The sequence below is a fragment of the Strongylocentrotus purpuratus genome, unplaced genomic scaffold, assembly GCF_000002235.5.
Source record: "Strongylocentrotus purpuratus isolate Spur 01 unplaced genomic scaffold, Spur_5.0 spur5_scaffold_6, whole genome shotgun sequence".
NCBI classification, from domain to species: Eukaryota; Metazoa; Echinodermata; class Echinoidea; order Camarodonta; family Strongylocentrotidae; genus Strongylocentrotus; species Strongylocentrotus purpuratus.
The window spans coordinates 2,707,387-2,724,025 of NW_022145612.1; the positions used below are offsets into that span (position 1 = coordinate 2,707,387).

Below are 16,639 nucleotides of genomic sequence, written 5' to 3' on the forward strand. Positions count from 1 at the left end.
CAGAAGCCTCAGTTCTGGTTAATGTGAAGACAAAATTGTGATCTTTCCCATTCTTTGTACATCAGTTTGGACAAAATATCACAGAACAAAATGTTTGCTGTTTGTGGTGCAGTTAACTTCCAGATCGACTGAGTCAATTCCTTCTCATTTTGGTAATTAAAAAACCTCACAGTGTACATCAGATTGCTGTATGTTTGGCCTAACAATCCTTCCCATGTGCTTTAGAAAGTTCTTCCACAGTGTGAACTGAACTCATTTTTATCTTTCATTTTTATCTATTAGAAATTAATTTACAGTTGCAATTCCATATGCAACGAGTCTTTTAGAGACAGCATTCATCATTTCATTTGGAATGAGAGGAGAAAACTGAAGCATTCAAACTACTCCACAACAGAGACTTCTAGACCCACCCACCCACGATAATGACGTCAACAGCGAATTTTCCTTTTGTGTCTGCGGTTGAAAATAAATACAAGTGTAAATACAAGACTGGGCACGAGGACAGTGTAAATGGCTTGCAGTGTTCAAATGTATATTGTTAGCCTTGTATTCAAAAGTATTTCCCTAGTGTTCTTGGTCCTCTTTTAGAGTCTGCAAACACTACACCACTGTAGCTACCAACCTTCTAAATAGCAAGCTGCAACTACAATCTACATGGGAAGTGAAGTATAATTCATATCTTCCCGGGCAGCATATCTTTACATTAATAACAACAAATTAAGGAGAAATTAAAAAAAATACGTACAGGTATATGCTATAAATCGTTAGGCTTTAATCCTTCATATGGGCTATATTCAGTTTTATATGGACCAGCATTTTTAGCAAAGGGGTGGAGGGGAAACTCTCTTATAAATCTATCAATAGAAATGTCTTTCCTTCTTGGAAATGAATAACAATTATTTCATCTAATTGAAAAAAATGAGAAAAAACTAGGATGCTTTTTTTTAAGAGGGTGGTCAATTTTATGGTGTTTTTTCATTATATAAATTAGAATACAAAAACTTGTATAGATAACATGGTAGTACTACATGTATCTTTAAATGAAGCAAATGAGAACGAGAATGAATGGTAATTATTGCAAAGATTCCAGAACATTAATCATGGAAATAGTCGCTGATGTCCAGATGCGTTTAAGAATGGTTGTGCTAGCATTCAGTCTAGGTACGCCTTTTTTGTCATAGCCTACCGCCTACCACCTTAGCATTTTGTAATGGACCTGGTGGAACTATCCGCATATGGAAGATAGAAAGTGGTCCAAATCGAAAGCTTACGAAAATTTCAAGAAAAGAAGAGGTGATTTTAAAAAAAGTTGAAAATACCAAATGGCATGCAATCCTCTTCTTCCCCTTTTCAATCTGATGAAATAATATGACTAGTTTGACAGATCGATAACGTGGTAACTGTGATATTCGTCTGCTTAGAGCGAGAAAGATGTTAATCATTCAAGGCAGAGTTCAGACCTCTTCTACTAGCTCCAAACTGAGAGAAATAAATGTTATGCCAATCACAGAAATGTATCCACATCACAACAAAACAAATGATATCCTGACCCACTTCACTTGTTTTCAATATCAAGTTGAGGGGAGAGATATAATCCAAATTTGGGAGTATTGACGTCATAGAAGGCTCGTCGATTTTGATCAGCAATGAAGATGATGTCATCGCTAGCACTGCTGATTGGTCAAAACGCCGATACCATACCCTTATTTACATATTAAAGAGACCGCGACCCGTAGGTCACCGTACCGTGCCGTGTGCATGAAGTGCTTGGCTCAGCTGTAAATCGCCGGCGCGCGCGATATACGGGAAACACGCTCAGTGCTAAAATACCATCGCAAGCCTGCCGCGGCCCACACAGAACCAGACAGGGAAAAGCCCCCAAATTACCATAAACTTACAGGAAAAGTGATTTTGGATACACTAACGGACTGAAGAAACCAATTTAAGTGCCTGTGAAACGATATAATCTACAAATGCAGCTGAGAATCTGTTATAATTGTTGCAGACACCGTTCAAACTATAATATATGCACCTTGATCGAAGTATTGTATAATTCTCTTCGTGTACATTCCGTGAATACTGTATAGCAAAGAGTAACGTGTCCGCCACTGCACTAGTACCAGTATACTCTCGGGCCAGTCAGTACTTCATCATTACTAGTGGACGGTACCAGCACACTCAAACGTTGTATTTTACCGTGACATTCCACCATTATATTGTATGTATCTTGACACTTTCGGCGCTTAATTGAGGACCCTAATAATTCTGCAACATGGATGTGGATTGTGACGAACTGGGCATTGCCATGGTCCCTCAGAAAACACTACCACAACTTGACACTCAAGAGGTATGTTAACTTGATAAGATTAAAATTGATTGAATGATTTGTGTAAAAGAGTCATTCTGTAAATCATGTCAAGGAAATTGATTGAATTATTCGACTTCCAAGAGGTACCGTCACTTACATCTAAATATACATAAGAATGTATGTATACATTTCCAGCTGGCCTCCAATGTTATTATGGAAATAGTTGTAGTTGATGCATACTGTCATCATTATCAGATTATCAAGCATGCATGATTCATTAGGCTATATTTTGGATACCTTGCTAAACTATACATTTTTGATATAAATCATGTGACTTTTCATCGCAACAAACAGAAGTATTGATGCAAAGGAATTCAATCGATCGATGAACAGGCTCTGTCCTACCACCATCGATGGATTAAAGTAAAAAAAAAGTAAAGTAAAGTAAAGTGTGACAGACTGACATCAACATATGGTATATCTACATGTAGATGCATTATGTAGCACATAAGAAATTTCTTGCACTTGAATTTTGTAGTATTTTACGAGTCCAGTCACTACTACTTCTTCTACTTCTTCTACTTCTACTAGTATAGACATAAATAACAGTCTGTTATAGTATGGGTCGTTCATTAATAAAACTGACATTTGTCAACATTCCCTATCAGAGGAGCCAGATGTAATCTCAGCGGAACAACCATCGATATCAGAGACTGGAGCTTTTAGTCTACTTCTATTACTACTACTAGGACTACTACTAGTTACTATCAAGTACTAGTTTTACTACTAATATTAATACTTAGTGTTATCATTACTACAGCTTACAGCTACCACCACCACCACAACTTTCAATATTGCAGCAGCTTCTACTATTTATACTACTACTACACTATAAGTATTACTACTACTACTGCTACTATCACCTACTACTACTACTACTACTAGTTTGCTGCTGCTATATTACTTCTTTAAAAATATATGTATATAAGTAGTAGTATATTAGGTAGTAATTGTAGTAGTAGTAGTAGTACACAACTACACATGTAGCTGGTAGTATTAGGTAGTAGTAGTACATGTAGTAGGTAGGTAGGTAGTAGTAGTAGTAGTAGAAGTAGTGGTAGTAGTAGTACTAGTAGTAGTAGTAGTAGTAGTATAGTAGTAGTAGTAGTAGTAGTAGTACAAGTAGTAGTAGTAGTAGAGTACTACTACTTCTACTACTACTAATACTGCTACCATTATCATTGCCATTATATTGTTGTAGTTATTGTCTAAGTAATTTTAATTTTGTTTTATTTGATCATCTGCCTCAAACATAGTTTTAGTTTTGTTCTATTGTCTTTTTACTCATCTCTAAATGCGGAATGATAAACTATTCCACAATATTCCAGTTTCAGAAGGGTGACATCTGAATTCCGTGGTGCAATAATAATGAGAAGTTCAAAGAGCAAAGAGCTTGAACGTTCTGTGGTATGATTTTCATTCTTATCAGGTAACACAATGGCAGTTTCCTCTATGATTAAAGCACCTTTGAACAATTTAGCTTATAATGACAGTAATCATAAAATAATGCTTGTTGATCTTATTGTGCAAATAAAACACAGGACCACATGCAGACTTATAACTTGACAGTAGTTTAATATGATATTTGTTCGCTTTATTTATATTGGCCGTAAAAGGGGGAGGGGCATCGACCTGAGAGGCATTTAGAAGCCATCCTATCCCCATCGGGTTTACACGCACACAAACATCCATCCCACCACCACTCCCCTTTCTTCTTCCACTACGTTTTGCTCGTATAGATATTCAGTTTGAATTATGGTCACAAGTTACCTTTGTATAAATGATAGTCATGAATATGATTCTAAAATTTGAGTGTCATCAAAAAAAAGGCACTTGCTCGCATTGCACGCTCGAATGCATTTTCTTGATCAGTTACTTATTCATACATTGGCTTTGATCGCAAACTATAAATTTGAAAACAATAGCTAAAACCTAAAAGCAAGTTTTCATTATAACTGATAATAATGTACAATGATAAATAACTAATTTACGTTTTTAAGTTAACTCTGAATTATTAGCAAAATGTGATATTTTAATGATAGATAGATACTACCATTATCTTGAAAAGAGTTTTAATGTTATCATAAGAACTTTAATAAGGAACCTCTCCCGCCACCCCCCCCCCCCCCCAAAAAAAAAAAACTACTAAAAAATTAAATACTTCTAGTACTTACTGGCCATATTATTATAAGGATGGAAATAATCCAACTTGATTTTGATGAGTTATTGGAGTTGGGAGTGTGGCTTGGAAAGCAAAACAATTATCCATGCAAAGTAACTGATCATCTTTAGATGCTGAATAAGACGGTTTGATCATCAAATTATTTCCGAAATCACCACTTGCCTCATCTTGCCGAAAAATACATGTAACACAACTGCCATTGATCGTAGTCTGCACTCTGTAGGTGATCATTACGTAATGATGAAGGTGATTTTCAGATGTACATGTACAATGTAGGCATGTTTACTGATATACTTACTTACCTGTTTCAAAGAGCTTTTATTCGTCTCGTGTTCTTACCTGTTTTAATTGAGAACCAACGCAAACGTGGAAATATCATGCAATTACAAAGTAATTACCTGTGAAGCGTGTCAGCATAATAATCATAAACAATGAAAGAGTAGACCTTGATTGATTTATTCCAGGGTGTATATGTGGTAGCCCTCATACATGACTGTAATTGGGCATGTTCTCGTTGTCGTACCCCAAGGGTTAACAATGGGATAATTATTAATTAAAGGTTAATCTAATCATGTGAAATAGAGTAATTGAGGACTTTCGGTGAATAAAAATATGTTATTGTTTTTTTCTTTTCGTCGTATAGTTACACCCATGAGTAGCTGTACTCCAGGACGTAAAGTACAAGTGATCCCTGGCACTGTTGTTACAAAACAATGCCGGTTGTGCCTTGTGGTCATAATTATAATAATGTTACTGAGAAAGTATGGTCTGTTTTCCCATGGCCAGTGATTTAGTACAGGCTTATTATACCCAGACTTGTCGACATAATAATGCGCGATTAATCAGCAATGTTGTCGAATTTAGAATATTCACTACATTTCCCCCTGATTGGACTATATTTTTCTTCTCCGATTCGATAGATGTGTTAATGATTTAAGAAAAGGTATTACTTATGATTTTATGAATTATATTTCAATCAGTGGTAATATTTATATTTTCAACGGGCATTCGTGTACATTCAGAGAAAGATTTGTCAAAATGTCCAATTGATATATTCTCTCCCCACTCCTGTTCATATCCCTCACAATGAAGGTTATTTTTTTGAATAAATATATATCCTTTGCTTGTGTTATTACTTATGAGCAATAGCACATAATAATAGTGTTGAGTCAAAAAGCAATTAAAGCTTTATTTTAATGGGTCTGCATGACTGCATTGCAAACAAGGTCTGAAGCCATCTCTTGACATCTGAAGACAGGAAGCATTATTTTCATTGAAAGCATGTTACATGAAAATAAAAATAATATTTTCGATTCAAAATCCAGATCCTCGACATAACACTGTGCAGGTATATAAAGATGAGAAGACATAGTAATGCAAGATAAACCATAGTCCGCAGACGAGGGAAGGAGTGAAATAGCCCACCCCCTATTATTGGGGTGTGGGGTGGTATTAATTGCAACAGTATTTTCGGTCGGATACTAAAAGTGTGTATTTAGTAATCTCTCTCTACTTGATTAGATCAACAAGACGGTTACATTTTTAACTCAATCCGTATAGTGGAACATAATTATCATTGTCTAATAACTCTGATTTTTGTGTGTGCATCATTAGATAAAGGGTCTAGATGTTACATACAGTTGTAGAGATGTACTTGTCTCAGAAAATCTTAATCAAAGCTTTAGAATTGTTTTCATTTTAAAATATTGTTTCTGCCAAAGCATTTACAAGCTTTTGTGTTAACATTACCAAATAAGACTCAAAGATCTATAACCGTGAAACGTTCGGGCAAATATAAAAACAGGTTGGGTCGTTATCTTGTATATTTTAAGGTTAATACCGTTTATTAATTAAATCAAGATTATGAAACCACCACTTGTAGTGGTAAAAGCTAGATTGTATGCCTACAGCTTCCTCCCGTGTTGACGAAGTAAGGCAAAGGTTGGGCCGAACCACCAAATATGATATTCCAGGCTTCTGAGTTGAAATGTTTTTATATTGCAAACAATACAATAGGAGTGCAATGTTATATTGAATATTGTTTGGCGGACTTTGACCTAAAATAATTGTACGCACTGCGCCGTCAAGTTTACACTGTTGAGAAGCTATGTAAGTGAGAGGCAAGTCACGAGTCTGAGAATTGGTGATATAACCAGACTAGGGTGGGGCTTGCTATCATAGATGTTTAGTTTGCCAATAAATTATTTGGATTGTTTTATCTGTAGAAGAGGCTTTATTGATCTTGAAATTTCTGTAGGACTATATTAATAGAAAATAACAAATCCATACGTTTAATTAAATATTATCGGGCCTACCCATAACGATCATCCAGAGCAGATGAAGAAAAATATGCTTTTTTGTACAGGGGCATGTCATGTATGCTGTGTCCGTGACCTTGCATCTTATCGTATGCGCCTGTCCAAAACTTTTAAGTAATTATTGTCGTACCCCCCCCCCCCCCAAAAAAAAAAAAAAACCCTCCTCTCTCTCTCTCTCTCTCTCTCTCTCTCTCTTTCTCTCTTTCTGTTCTTTTTTGGCAGTAAAATTGCGAAATGGTGCCATCGCAAAATGTAAACATACACCAACAAAAATAACTAGTATTTGAATTCAGACGTTCTTTATAGTTTTATCACTATCTACCTTGCGACATATAAAATATAATGTTTGTACATGTACATACGTATTTGTTAATTTTGAATTGTATTAGAATATTGGCGGGGATTTGTGGCGATCCTGTCATGTAGCAGCTGATCTGGGACAATATTTCGTTTTTACGTTTTTTTTTCAAGTTGTCTGACAGTATAGACTAATCATTCGAGAACCTCCGGGTACTATGACACATTTTCTAATTTTAGAATCGGAGATTGACCCCGTGGCGTGCGCATGTGTGTTGTCTACTACCGGGTGAATTCCATTAGAACGAAGAAGAGCCTCTGTTTCTGAGTCGAGAAGATCTTGTTTCAGTGCTTTATTTTCTTTGTCTTATTACTGGAGAGTGATTTCTGCATTCATATGAGGACTGTCATTATACCGGAATGCAGTTATCAAGAAATGCTAGGTGACAGATTCCTATTTATTAGAAAGAATATTGGCGAAGGAGTGCCGGTAAAGTTCTTCGACGGTATGAGTCGTCAGTTTTTGTGTGATTAGTCTGCTTCTCGACGTTTAGATACGTAACCACCGCGAAACCATTTGTTCCTTTGCCTGGATTTGGAATGGAGTCGGGCTAGAAGATTTATTTGCTTTACTTGTAAAAGTAATAATAGCATTTTTATTGAACACATAGACCACTATACATTTTCTGCATCGTCAGTAAACATTGTAGGAACATTTTGAAGGCCTGATTATGCTCAGGAAGTTGTTGGCGTTAATCTAAATTTCCTTTGAGGAAACAAAGAAGTGTCCATATTTTGTGCGTGTCGTACCGGTAACGTCCAGCCACACACATGGATGATGCACTGTATGAACTGCGCTCGCTAGCTGTGCATTAGTCGGGCAACACACTGAGCTGACCTGCGTTCGTTGTTTATTGTTTTAAACAAAGGGATTGGACACTTTGTCTTTGCAGTTGTTGAGGCACTGCTTTTTATTTGAGGGTTGCTACACAGCTGTAATTCAGCCCTATTTGTGTGTATGTTCTCTCTGACTCTGATTCCTGAAGAGGAGCAAGACTTCTTTCAAAATGATTCAGAAGAAACTTCCATACGAATCAATGCTAGCGATAGCATTGATGTTGAGTGTTCTTCGATTGGATTGGACAGGCTACTTAGGAGAAGATATTTTGGTTACTAACTCAAGATTTCACGATACAATTGTGGGACCCAGTGTAGGGCTGACAGAAACACAATTTCATAATTTATATAATTCAGCTGGACAAACTCATTCAAAAAATATTATTACAGACTCATTTTATTATAATCGGTCAGTGTTTAGAGAACTTGATTCACTCTATGAAGGAATTTCATCTATAACCAGCTCAAGAAGGAGAGTTGAAGTGACAACATTTTTGCTAGATCAATTGGAGTCCAATGATCGATCGAATGGGCAAGTGATGGTCGCACAACAACCCACAAACCCAACAAATAACCATGTCAACAACAATATGAATAGTGGAAACCTTGAACAGCCCATGCATCATGATAGTGAAAGTGATGAAGGTTTTGAAGAGATGGATACAGGAGTGGAAGGTGCTGTAGGGCAGTCTCATTCTGTCTCCCCTACACCTTCAGATGAGCTGAGTATTGAGGTACACATTTGCGTGGATAAAGAAAAGAAAATTATTCAGAAAGCAAATGACTGGAGTACAGTAAATTTACAACAACACATACATGTAATGTGAACCTTCTGTAGTGACAACCTGTTTTATAAAGGGCACCTTTCTACAAACCAAATAGTTTTCTCATTTTTTGTTGATGATTTACACACTGTATATAGGCCACCTGTGTTTAAAAACTGCCATTTTATCTACATGTACCTTCAATGTTTTTAATATACAGATTTTATGCATGTGCTTCTATTATAAACTTTGCATACCACCAAAGGTGGGAAATTAACACCCTGTAGATCAACAAGTCTGTCACTTCTTGTACTTGATAAAAGCTCTCTAAAATGACACATGTTTAATCTTGGGATATAACCACTTACGGAGAAGGTTGAGTTCTGGGTAGAGGTGAAAAATATTGTGTGAGCATTTTCATTGTTATTATGCAAGTCTGGAAGAACATCAGAGAAAAAATGTTCCCTGAGAAGCATGGCTCTTCAAATGCCTTCATATTCAAAATATGACATGTAACAGCTTAAAAATGAGGACCACATTTTATGCCACATGTTTGTGTGGCCCCATATTCATTTTCTGCATACAGTACTTGTTACTTTTACCATGACTGCCACATTTTGTATCATTATTATGATTCCACACCGTTTCTTTGACAATGCAACCGCATGACCAGAACTCAACTTTATCTCTCAACATGTCCAGCTAAAATGTTGTGATTTATGGAATGTGTAATAATTAGTAGATGAGAACTAATACCTTCATGTATTTAAGTAAATTGCGATTTAAAAATATTTTCCACCTAACTTAACTCTACTTAAAACTATATTTTTTCACTGAAAATTTGTTAAATTTTATCTAAACCCTATCATGATTTTTTTTTCTGTTTTGCCTTTTCCCCAGGACATGGACTTGATTGAAAGCCTATGGAGACAGGATATTGATATGGGAGTTTGTCCTGAGACCTACCCTTACAAGACAGACCTCAAACCAGGCTTTACTGAGGACCTCAAGAAACAAGGCCTAGACCAATGGGATTACAACTACAACATAGATGGAGAGACAGGAGAGTATGTTGCTGGTCCTCGACAAGACTTTGGAGAAGAAGTCCAACGAACAGTCCAACCTCAAGAGCCACTTCCTTGCTCTCAGCCCCAACAAGACGCACAGCCTCAGCAAGATAGCAGTCTCTCATTGGAAGACTGCTTACAGCTCTTAGAAGACGAGTATTCACCAGACACAGCACAAACTGAACTTTCCCCTGGGCTTAGTCAGCAAGAAACAGAACAGCGATGGCATGACCTTGCCACTATTCCGGAACTTCAAGGTAGTATTCCTGAGCTACTGCCAACCACCCCTACTCTGAACAACACACAAGAAGGGTACTCCACTCCCCAACAGCTTTTTATCCCACCAGTGGCTAATGTCACTGGGAGTCTGGTTCCAGAGGTCACTGAACTGTCGCAACCTCAGCTGTTGAATGATGTCTTTGCTGTAAATGCTTCCACCAATGGGATGGTGAGCTTGCAGAATGCCACCCAGTCACAGCAGCAGCCGATACTTTTGCCTCCCACACGCAACGACTCATTTAACAACTTTCCAAACGTGGATGCGCAGAGTCACTCTACAAATGCCACTGCAAGTGCTCCTAATGACAACATGACAGACTACTTGATGCAGACATTGCAGCACCAGATGAATGCAGTGAATGCCTCAGCACCTTTCCCTGCTGCCAACCTCAGTACAGCAGAAAACGGCAGCTCTCTCCTGATGGATCTCCTCAACTCACCAGGCTCAGCTCATCCAATCAATCCATTGGATCTGGACTTTGATGAACAGATGCATGATGTCATTGCTGCTCTTGGAGAAGACTCTGAGTCCCTGAGTAATGAAGAAGATAGCGGTAAGTACTTAATATTCTGAAGGGTAACTATTTCATATTTTCAAAGTTTAATTCATCTGCTAAACATGCAAATAAGCAAACAAATCCCAGGATGTTCCTTTAAAAACTGTTAAATATCAACATTATAGTGCTAAATTTGAAAGACTAAACTATTATTTCATGAACTCTGCACATGTTGTAGGGCTGGTTCTTTTTATTTTATAATCTACTGGTAAGCACTTGTTTTCTGGGATTTTGGCTATACTTGTATATTGGTACATGTACATTGTAGGTGTAGCAAATGCAGCTGTTTGTGTACATGGAAGATAGATCATTTCCTTGAATCACAATTCACATGAAGGGATTTTCTTTCCAGACATTCATGTTAAAAAGAATAAAGAAGATATACATTCACCACACAAGCAAGGGCCTCAAAATGTAGGTCAAAAGATGTTATGTACCTACCGTGGGATTCCTGGGGGGCTCAGGTACCATGAACATTTTCTTAGTACAAACTTGGATCCTTGCCGAATTTTATGACACTATCAAGAAAGGTCACTTGGAGTGCTGAGCTTGCTGCAAATTCTCCGGAGAAGGCTGATAAGGTCTACTTGCAACTTGATCCTGTGCTTTTTTTTCTTTCTTCTTCTCTCTGTCTTGTTCAACTGCTGCTTTTTTTCCCCTTCAAATCTTATGCTTTGTTCTTGGTGCTCTACTTACAAATGTAGCTGTTTTGAATTGACTCAATCAGGCTAAGAAAGTGATCAATTTATGCTGTTGCAGAACAATAATGTATCAAATATCAGATGTGGCTTTGGTTTTGGTTTTGATTCACTACTACATTCATGTATGCAGCTATTGACTGTTTTTTACTTCTAATACTGTCTCTACGAGGGAAGAATATCTCTCCTAGATCAGCCTTTCATGATGCAAGGATTAGATGCCAATGTACCACTCTCGTATTTCGTACCTGCGTACATGTATGTATGGATCCCATGTCCTGTTCCAATGGATGAAACATATTCAACGTATGTGCAGGTTGTTGTGCCTTTCTTTGCTTACCCAAAGTTTGGTAAGTGGTGGAATATCTCAGCAGTGACCTTCATTTAGCATTGACTCTTTTAATATGATAAGCAGTGGCCATGGTTTATTTCCAGGAACAAGAAATACACAAACAACGTGACAAGATGAGGACAAGCTGGACACCCAAAGCTTCCAATACTTCCCTAGTCATTGGTCAACCATATACAGAAGAATGTCATGATTTCATGGACTTGTCTGTAATATAATAGTCAGTCATATGAACAAGGTTGATTTTGTCAAAATCTCTGTTGAGTACCTTTAGAATGTCTCATATTCATGTTATCTTCTTGACTATTTGAAACAGATGGATCCCTGTTTGAAGCTGAGGGTGCATCAGGCTACTCATCTGGCTCAGATGAAGACGACTACAAGGGTGCTGCTGGAGGATATGGTTTCTCAAGAGGTCAGTCAAGAATTACAATTTTTGTTCTTTTGTAACATTGTTTGAGAGGTGCTTTTAACAGACTGAATGTACAGTGTGCAAAAATGCCACTAAAATTTAGTTTTATAAGCATGTACACATAATAAGAAAATACTAGTTTTACACACATACATGTACTAGTGTTTATGTTACAGCTTTGTTAATCATGTTTTGCATACTATATTTTGACATTTTTAAACTGAATAAAGAAATACCTAAGTCTCTGCACTGTCAGCAGGTACTCTATTTATGGTTTTTGTCTTGTGGGAAAAAAAGCAGTGACTACTCAGAAAACTTCACTTGCACGTATCTGGTGTCTGAAAAATTGTTTTGACATTGAATTGTGTCTTTAGGGTTGCATGTAAATTCAATTGTGACTAGACAAATCCATATCCTCCTACAAATATTGATGTTTGTTTTGTTTTACTTTTACTTCAAGATGCTGTGGGTGGCACAATATTGTCCTTGTACTTCCTGTTTTGGAGAAAATAGCTGGTTAATAATGACTTTTCATATTTTTGTACTCCATCCAAACAGATGGTATAAATTCTGAGGAATGTTGTCTTCAAGATGTATTATAGTATTACGGGAGCTCACATGTAGTTGATGCATACTTGTATACATCTAACCTGGTTTTGTTTGTACATTGACAGGTCATGAGAGGCAGTACGGGAGTGATTCCAGCAATAACAGCTACAGTGGTCAACCCCCTAAGATGGAGAATGTGAAGCACAACCATTCCTATGCTGCTCCCTCACAGTCCCAGATGCAGAATGGCAATGGTGCACAAAACATAAGCTTCAATGGGACAAACGGCAACTACATGAAGTTAAACCGTGACGAGAAACGTGCCAAGGCCCTCAAACTTCCAGTCTGCCTTGAAAAGATCATCAACCTGCCAGTCGATTCCTTCAACGACCTGGTCAAGAAATACGAGCTCACAGATCCCCAGATGCAGCTCGTCCGTGACATCAGGAGGCGTGGAAAAAACAAAGTTGCCGCTCAGAATTGCCGTAAACGTAAAATAGATGCCATCCAGATCGTGGAGTCAACGGTTGGTGAGCTGAGGATGGAAAGGGACAAGTTGGTCAAAGAGCGTGACAGCATTGACAAAGAAGTCAATGAGATGCAGCAGAGGTATGCAGAACTCTGTGAAGAAGTCTTTGCCTCGGTTCAGGATGAGCATGGTAGCCCAGTTGATCCCAATGACTATAACGTACAACAGATGCCTGATGGTACTGTCTACCTTGTCCCTCGCAATAGCAATCAAAGAGACAGTGATGAGCAGTCCATGTAACTTTGATTCCAGAAACTCTTTAAAAAAGCTGTAATATGCTGCTGATTCCAAGCTTCAAAATTTTTTTTTTGATGACATCTTTGTTGAATTTCATTTTCAATTGTAGATTATGTTCCATTAATTTTTGTTATGTTTACAACTTTAATAGCCTAAGGAATAAGGATTCCTAATTGCTGTGGCATTATATTTTTCCATATACAGTGTACATATCCACAAGAGGCATAGCACAAAAGACCTAAATTACTTTACGTCCCAATTTCTGTAGTGCTTATTTCTGTATACACTTCATGACTTCAATTTATTTTACTGTCTACACCTTTCCTTTTTGCATTCATGTTAACTCTTCCAGCTGACATTTTTCAATGCAGAACTCATTTGATAATCAGGTTATTCTAACCACACGAGGAGAGTAAAGAGAAATATCTTTCATTCTTCTTTGTAAAAAAAATAATCTAATTTTTATTTTACCTCAAGGCTTACATTACTTGTATATGTATGATGGATATTTTTTTCCCTCATTGCAGAAACCTGTGTCTTATTTTTGTAATGACTGTTACATGTATGAGTTGTCGCATTACGCACATTCTGCAAGTATGATTGCTTAGTGGAGTTATGTGTTTGATAGTCCAGTGTTTTCCTAGGGACAGCTGTAGCTAATAGAGAGCAAGATTCGTCGGCCTGGGAGGTAATGGGACTAGTAATGATGGTTGTGCCTCTAACAAATCACTTCTGACTTGAATATTAATCATTGCAATATATCTTCTCACAGACGAACCATTCATTCGATGGTCAAACAAGTCGGTGGTATGAAGGCATCAATTCTCAAAATCTTGAGATCCTTTGTGATTGAATCTGATATCATATATTGTTGATTTCTATCAAACCTTCAAAGGAGTATTATTTCAAATTAGCCTTATTACATCTTGTAGAAATTACTTCAAGATGCAAACAAGTTTGACAATTGAATATTATCATTTTTTAAAGTCCATGTGACAGAAAGAATACATTCAAAGTCTATAATTTGTTCAAAGCAAATGAAGTTACCCAAATTTTAATTTTGATCTTACTTTGATGGGCTTCTCTTCTGCTAGCTAAATGTATCATATATATTGTTGTGTTAACCCTTGTGATGTATATATTTGTAAATAGCAAAAGAAAGATTATTATGCAATGGAGTTTTCCAATAATAGATGGTGATATTTGACTGAAAAGAGAGGAAAAGAATTATTTATGACTTCAATTGTTCAGTAGCGGAAGGAGTAAAAATATTCATGTGGGATGATCACAGCAATTTTGTTTTGTTACGTTTTTGGGTTTATTTTTGTTCTTGTTGATATATGGTGGAAATCTTACCCACTGACTTTTTTAATCTATGCGTACATGGGTAACATACTCATGAAATATAGTTCAAATGATATTCTTGTACTTGTGGTGATGGACATGTCAGTGTTCCTGACAGAAAAACTAGGGAAAGTGTAAATTTTGTTTTGAGTGTACTCGTAGACTTTGTCCGTCTCTAAACTTAACTTTTTTTTTCCAGCTCAACAGTAGATAGATACTGTACATACAATATGTTATAACAGGATTCAATATCTTTGAATTTGTAGAGAGTAAGGCTCTCTTGCATTTTGTTTTGCAGATTTTCATCTTTATAAGCTCCATTAGAACATTAAGATTGTAATACCTAGTGGGTTAGTTTTACATTCACATGTATGTACTTCTTATGCTTTTTATTTGTAGAACCATTAAACAGATTTTGTATTGTTCACTTTAAAAAAACAACTTCATTTGTATCCACAGAAGAGATATCGCATGAACGATCGTTTTTTGTTGAATAAGATATTTTATTAGCAAGAGAGGTGTTGATAACATGTACCTTAAAATTCCTGCTATTGTTGTACATATACATATTGATTATTGCAGAGAAAGAGAAAACTAATAAAACATGATAAAAATAAATATGATAAAGTGTGCCGATTTCTTGCATTGATGAAAGGTGTGCCTCGAATATGATTCATTGTAGGTTGTGCATCTGCATACACGTACGTGTGCATGTAAGTTACTCTATACTACAACTTTCATAGTTACAGCACTAACTGCTTTACTAAAAGGTAGTTACTTTGTCCCATTTGCAGTCAACACTGTAGAACTTTGCAGGAATTATGAATATGTCACGTACATGTGCATGTTCTATCTGTGAAATTTAAAGGGGAAGTCCACCCTGAAATTAAGTTAGTTTTAATAGGAGTAGAAAAATGAGAGAAACAAATCAGTGAAAGTTTGAGCAAATTCCGATTAAAAATAAGGAAGTTAGGATTTTTGAAGTTGTGATCAATCAAACACAAATTGGCAACTCTATGACGTATCATGCGAGCTCAACTTCCATTTGCTCAGTACTAAAAAAATCTAAAATTTTCATTTTCCCTCAAGAAAAATTTCAACCATACATGCACCCTAAATATAATAATTGCAAATATGTTTCTATACTCCCCCTGCAAGGAACAAATATATATTCCGTCATCAATAACGAAGAAAACATGATTTTATGGAATATTATGCACAAAGCAAATGAAGGAGAGCTCGTATAATAAGTCACAGAGTTGCCAATTTGTATTTGATTGATCACAACTTCAATAATTCATAACTTTCTTATTTTCATTCAGAATTTGCTCAAACTTTCACTCACCTGATTTTCTTATTATTCTGCCTCTATCGAAACAAACTTATTTTGGGGGTGGACTTTCCCGTTAAAGTTAGCAGTGTCCTAGTATTCAAATTATGCAAGGAAACCTATTAACTTTCTAGACTTCACTGTCGGACACCATTGAGTAATGACTTTGGTGATAACATAGGCCTACATAAAATGAGCTGTTAAGGATACAGGAGCATTTGTCTACCTCAACAACCCACTTCTTGTAATGGCTAAATTTAAACTGATTGAATCTTTGCGCGGCACAAAACGTATGACTATTCAGTACAAGTGTCTGAAAATCGTGACTATTTACTAAAGGATTGCAATCCCTAAAGTCGATTCTAACAACTAACGTTTGTTATTTTCCCATAAAAAGACATTTTCAAGCCCTTTCGTTTTGAGGGAAGTTCTAAATTAGTATTATCTTTCAAATGCAGGTGG

At 36.6% G+C, this 16,639-nt stretch overlaps 1 protein-coding gene across 3 annotated transcripts; it reads left to right on the forward strand.

Moving 5' to 3' along the window:
* Positions 1-2,192: 2,192 nt before the first annotated feature.
* Positions 2,193-15,465, forward strand: Nfe2 (nuclear factor erythroid 2). 3 transcript variants are annotated; one of them, NM_001129806.1, is given in 4 exon segments: positions 2,193-2,347; positions 9,727-10,726; positions 12,093-12,191; positions 12,863-14,769. In NM_001129806.1, coding segments are annotated over 4 exon segments (1,818 nt in total). In that variant the 5' UTR covers positions 2,193-2,272; the 3' UTR covers positions 13,507-14,769.
* Positions 15,466-16,639: the final 1,174 nt, after the last annotated feature.

What these genes read in the sequence shown, in the direction of transcription:
- Nfe2 (XM_011685461.2), top strand. Translation starts at nt 8,233, where the DNA reads ATGATTCAGAAGAAACTTCCATACGAATCAATGCTAGCGATAGCATTG. An exon ending in CAGATGAGCTGAGTATTGAG is followed by an intron (nt 8,797 to 9,726) that starts GTACACATTTGC and finishes CCTTTTCCCCAG; the next exon opens with GACATGGACTTGATTGAAAG. An exon ending in AGGATATGGTTTCTCAAGAG is followed by an intron (nt 12,192 to 12,862) that starts GTCAGTCAAGAA and finishes GTACATTGACAG; the next exon opens with GTCATGAGAGGCAGTACGGG.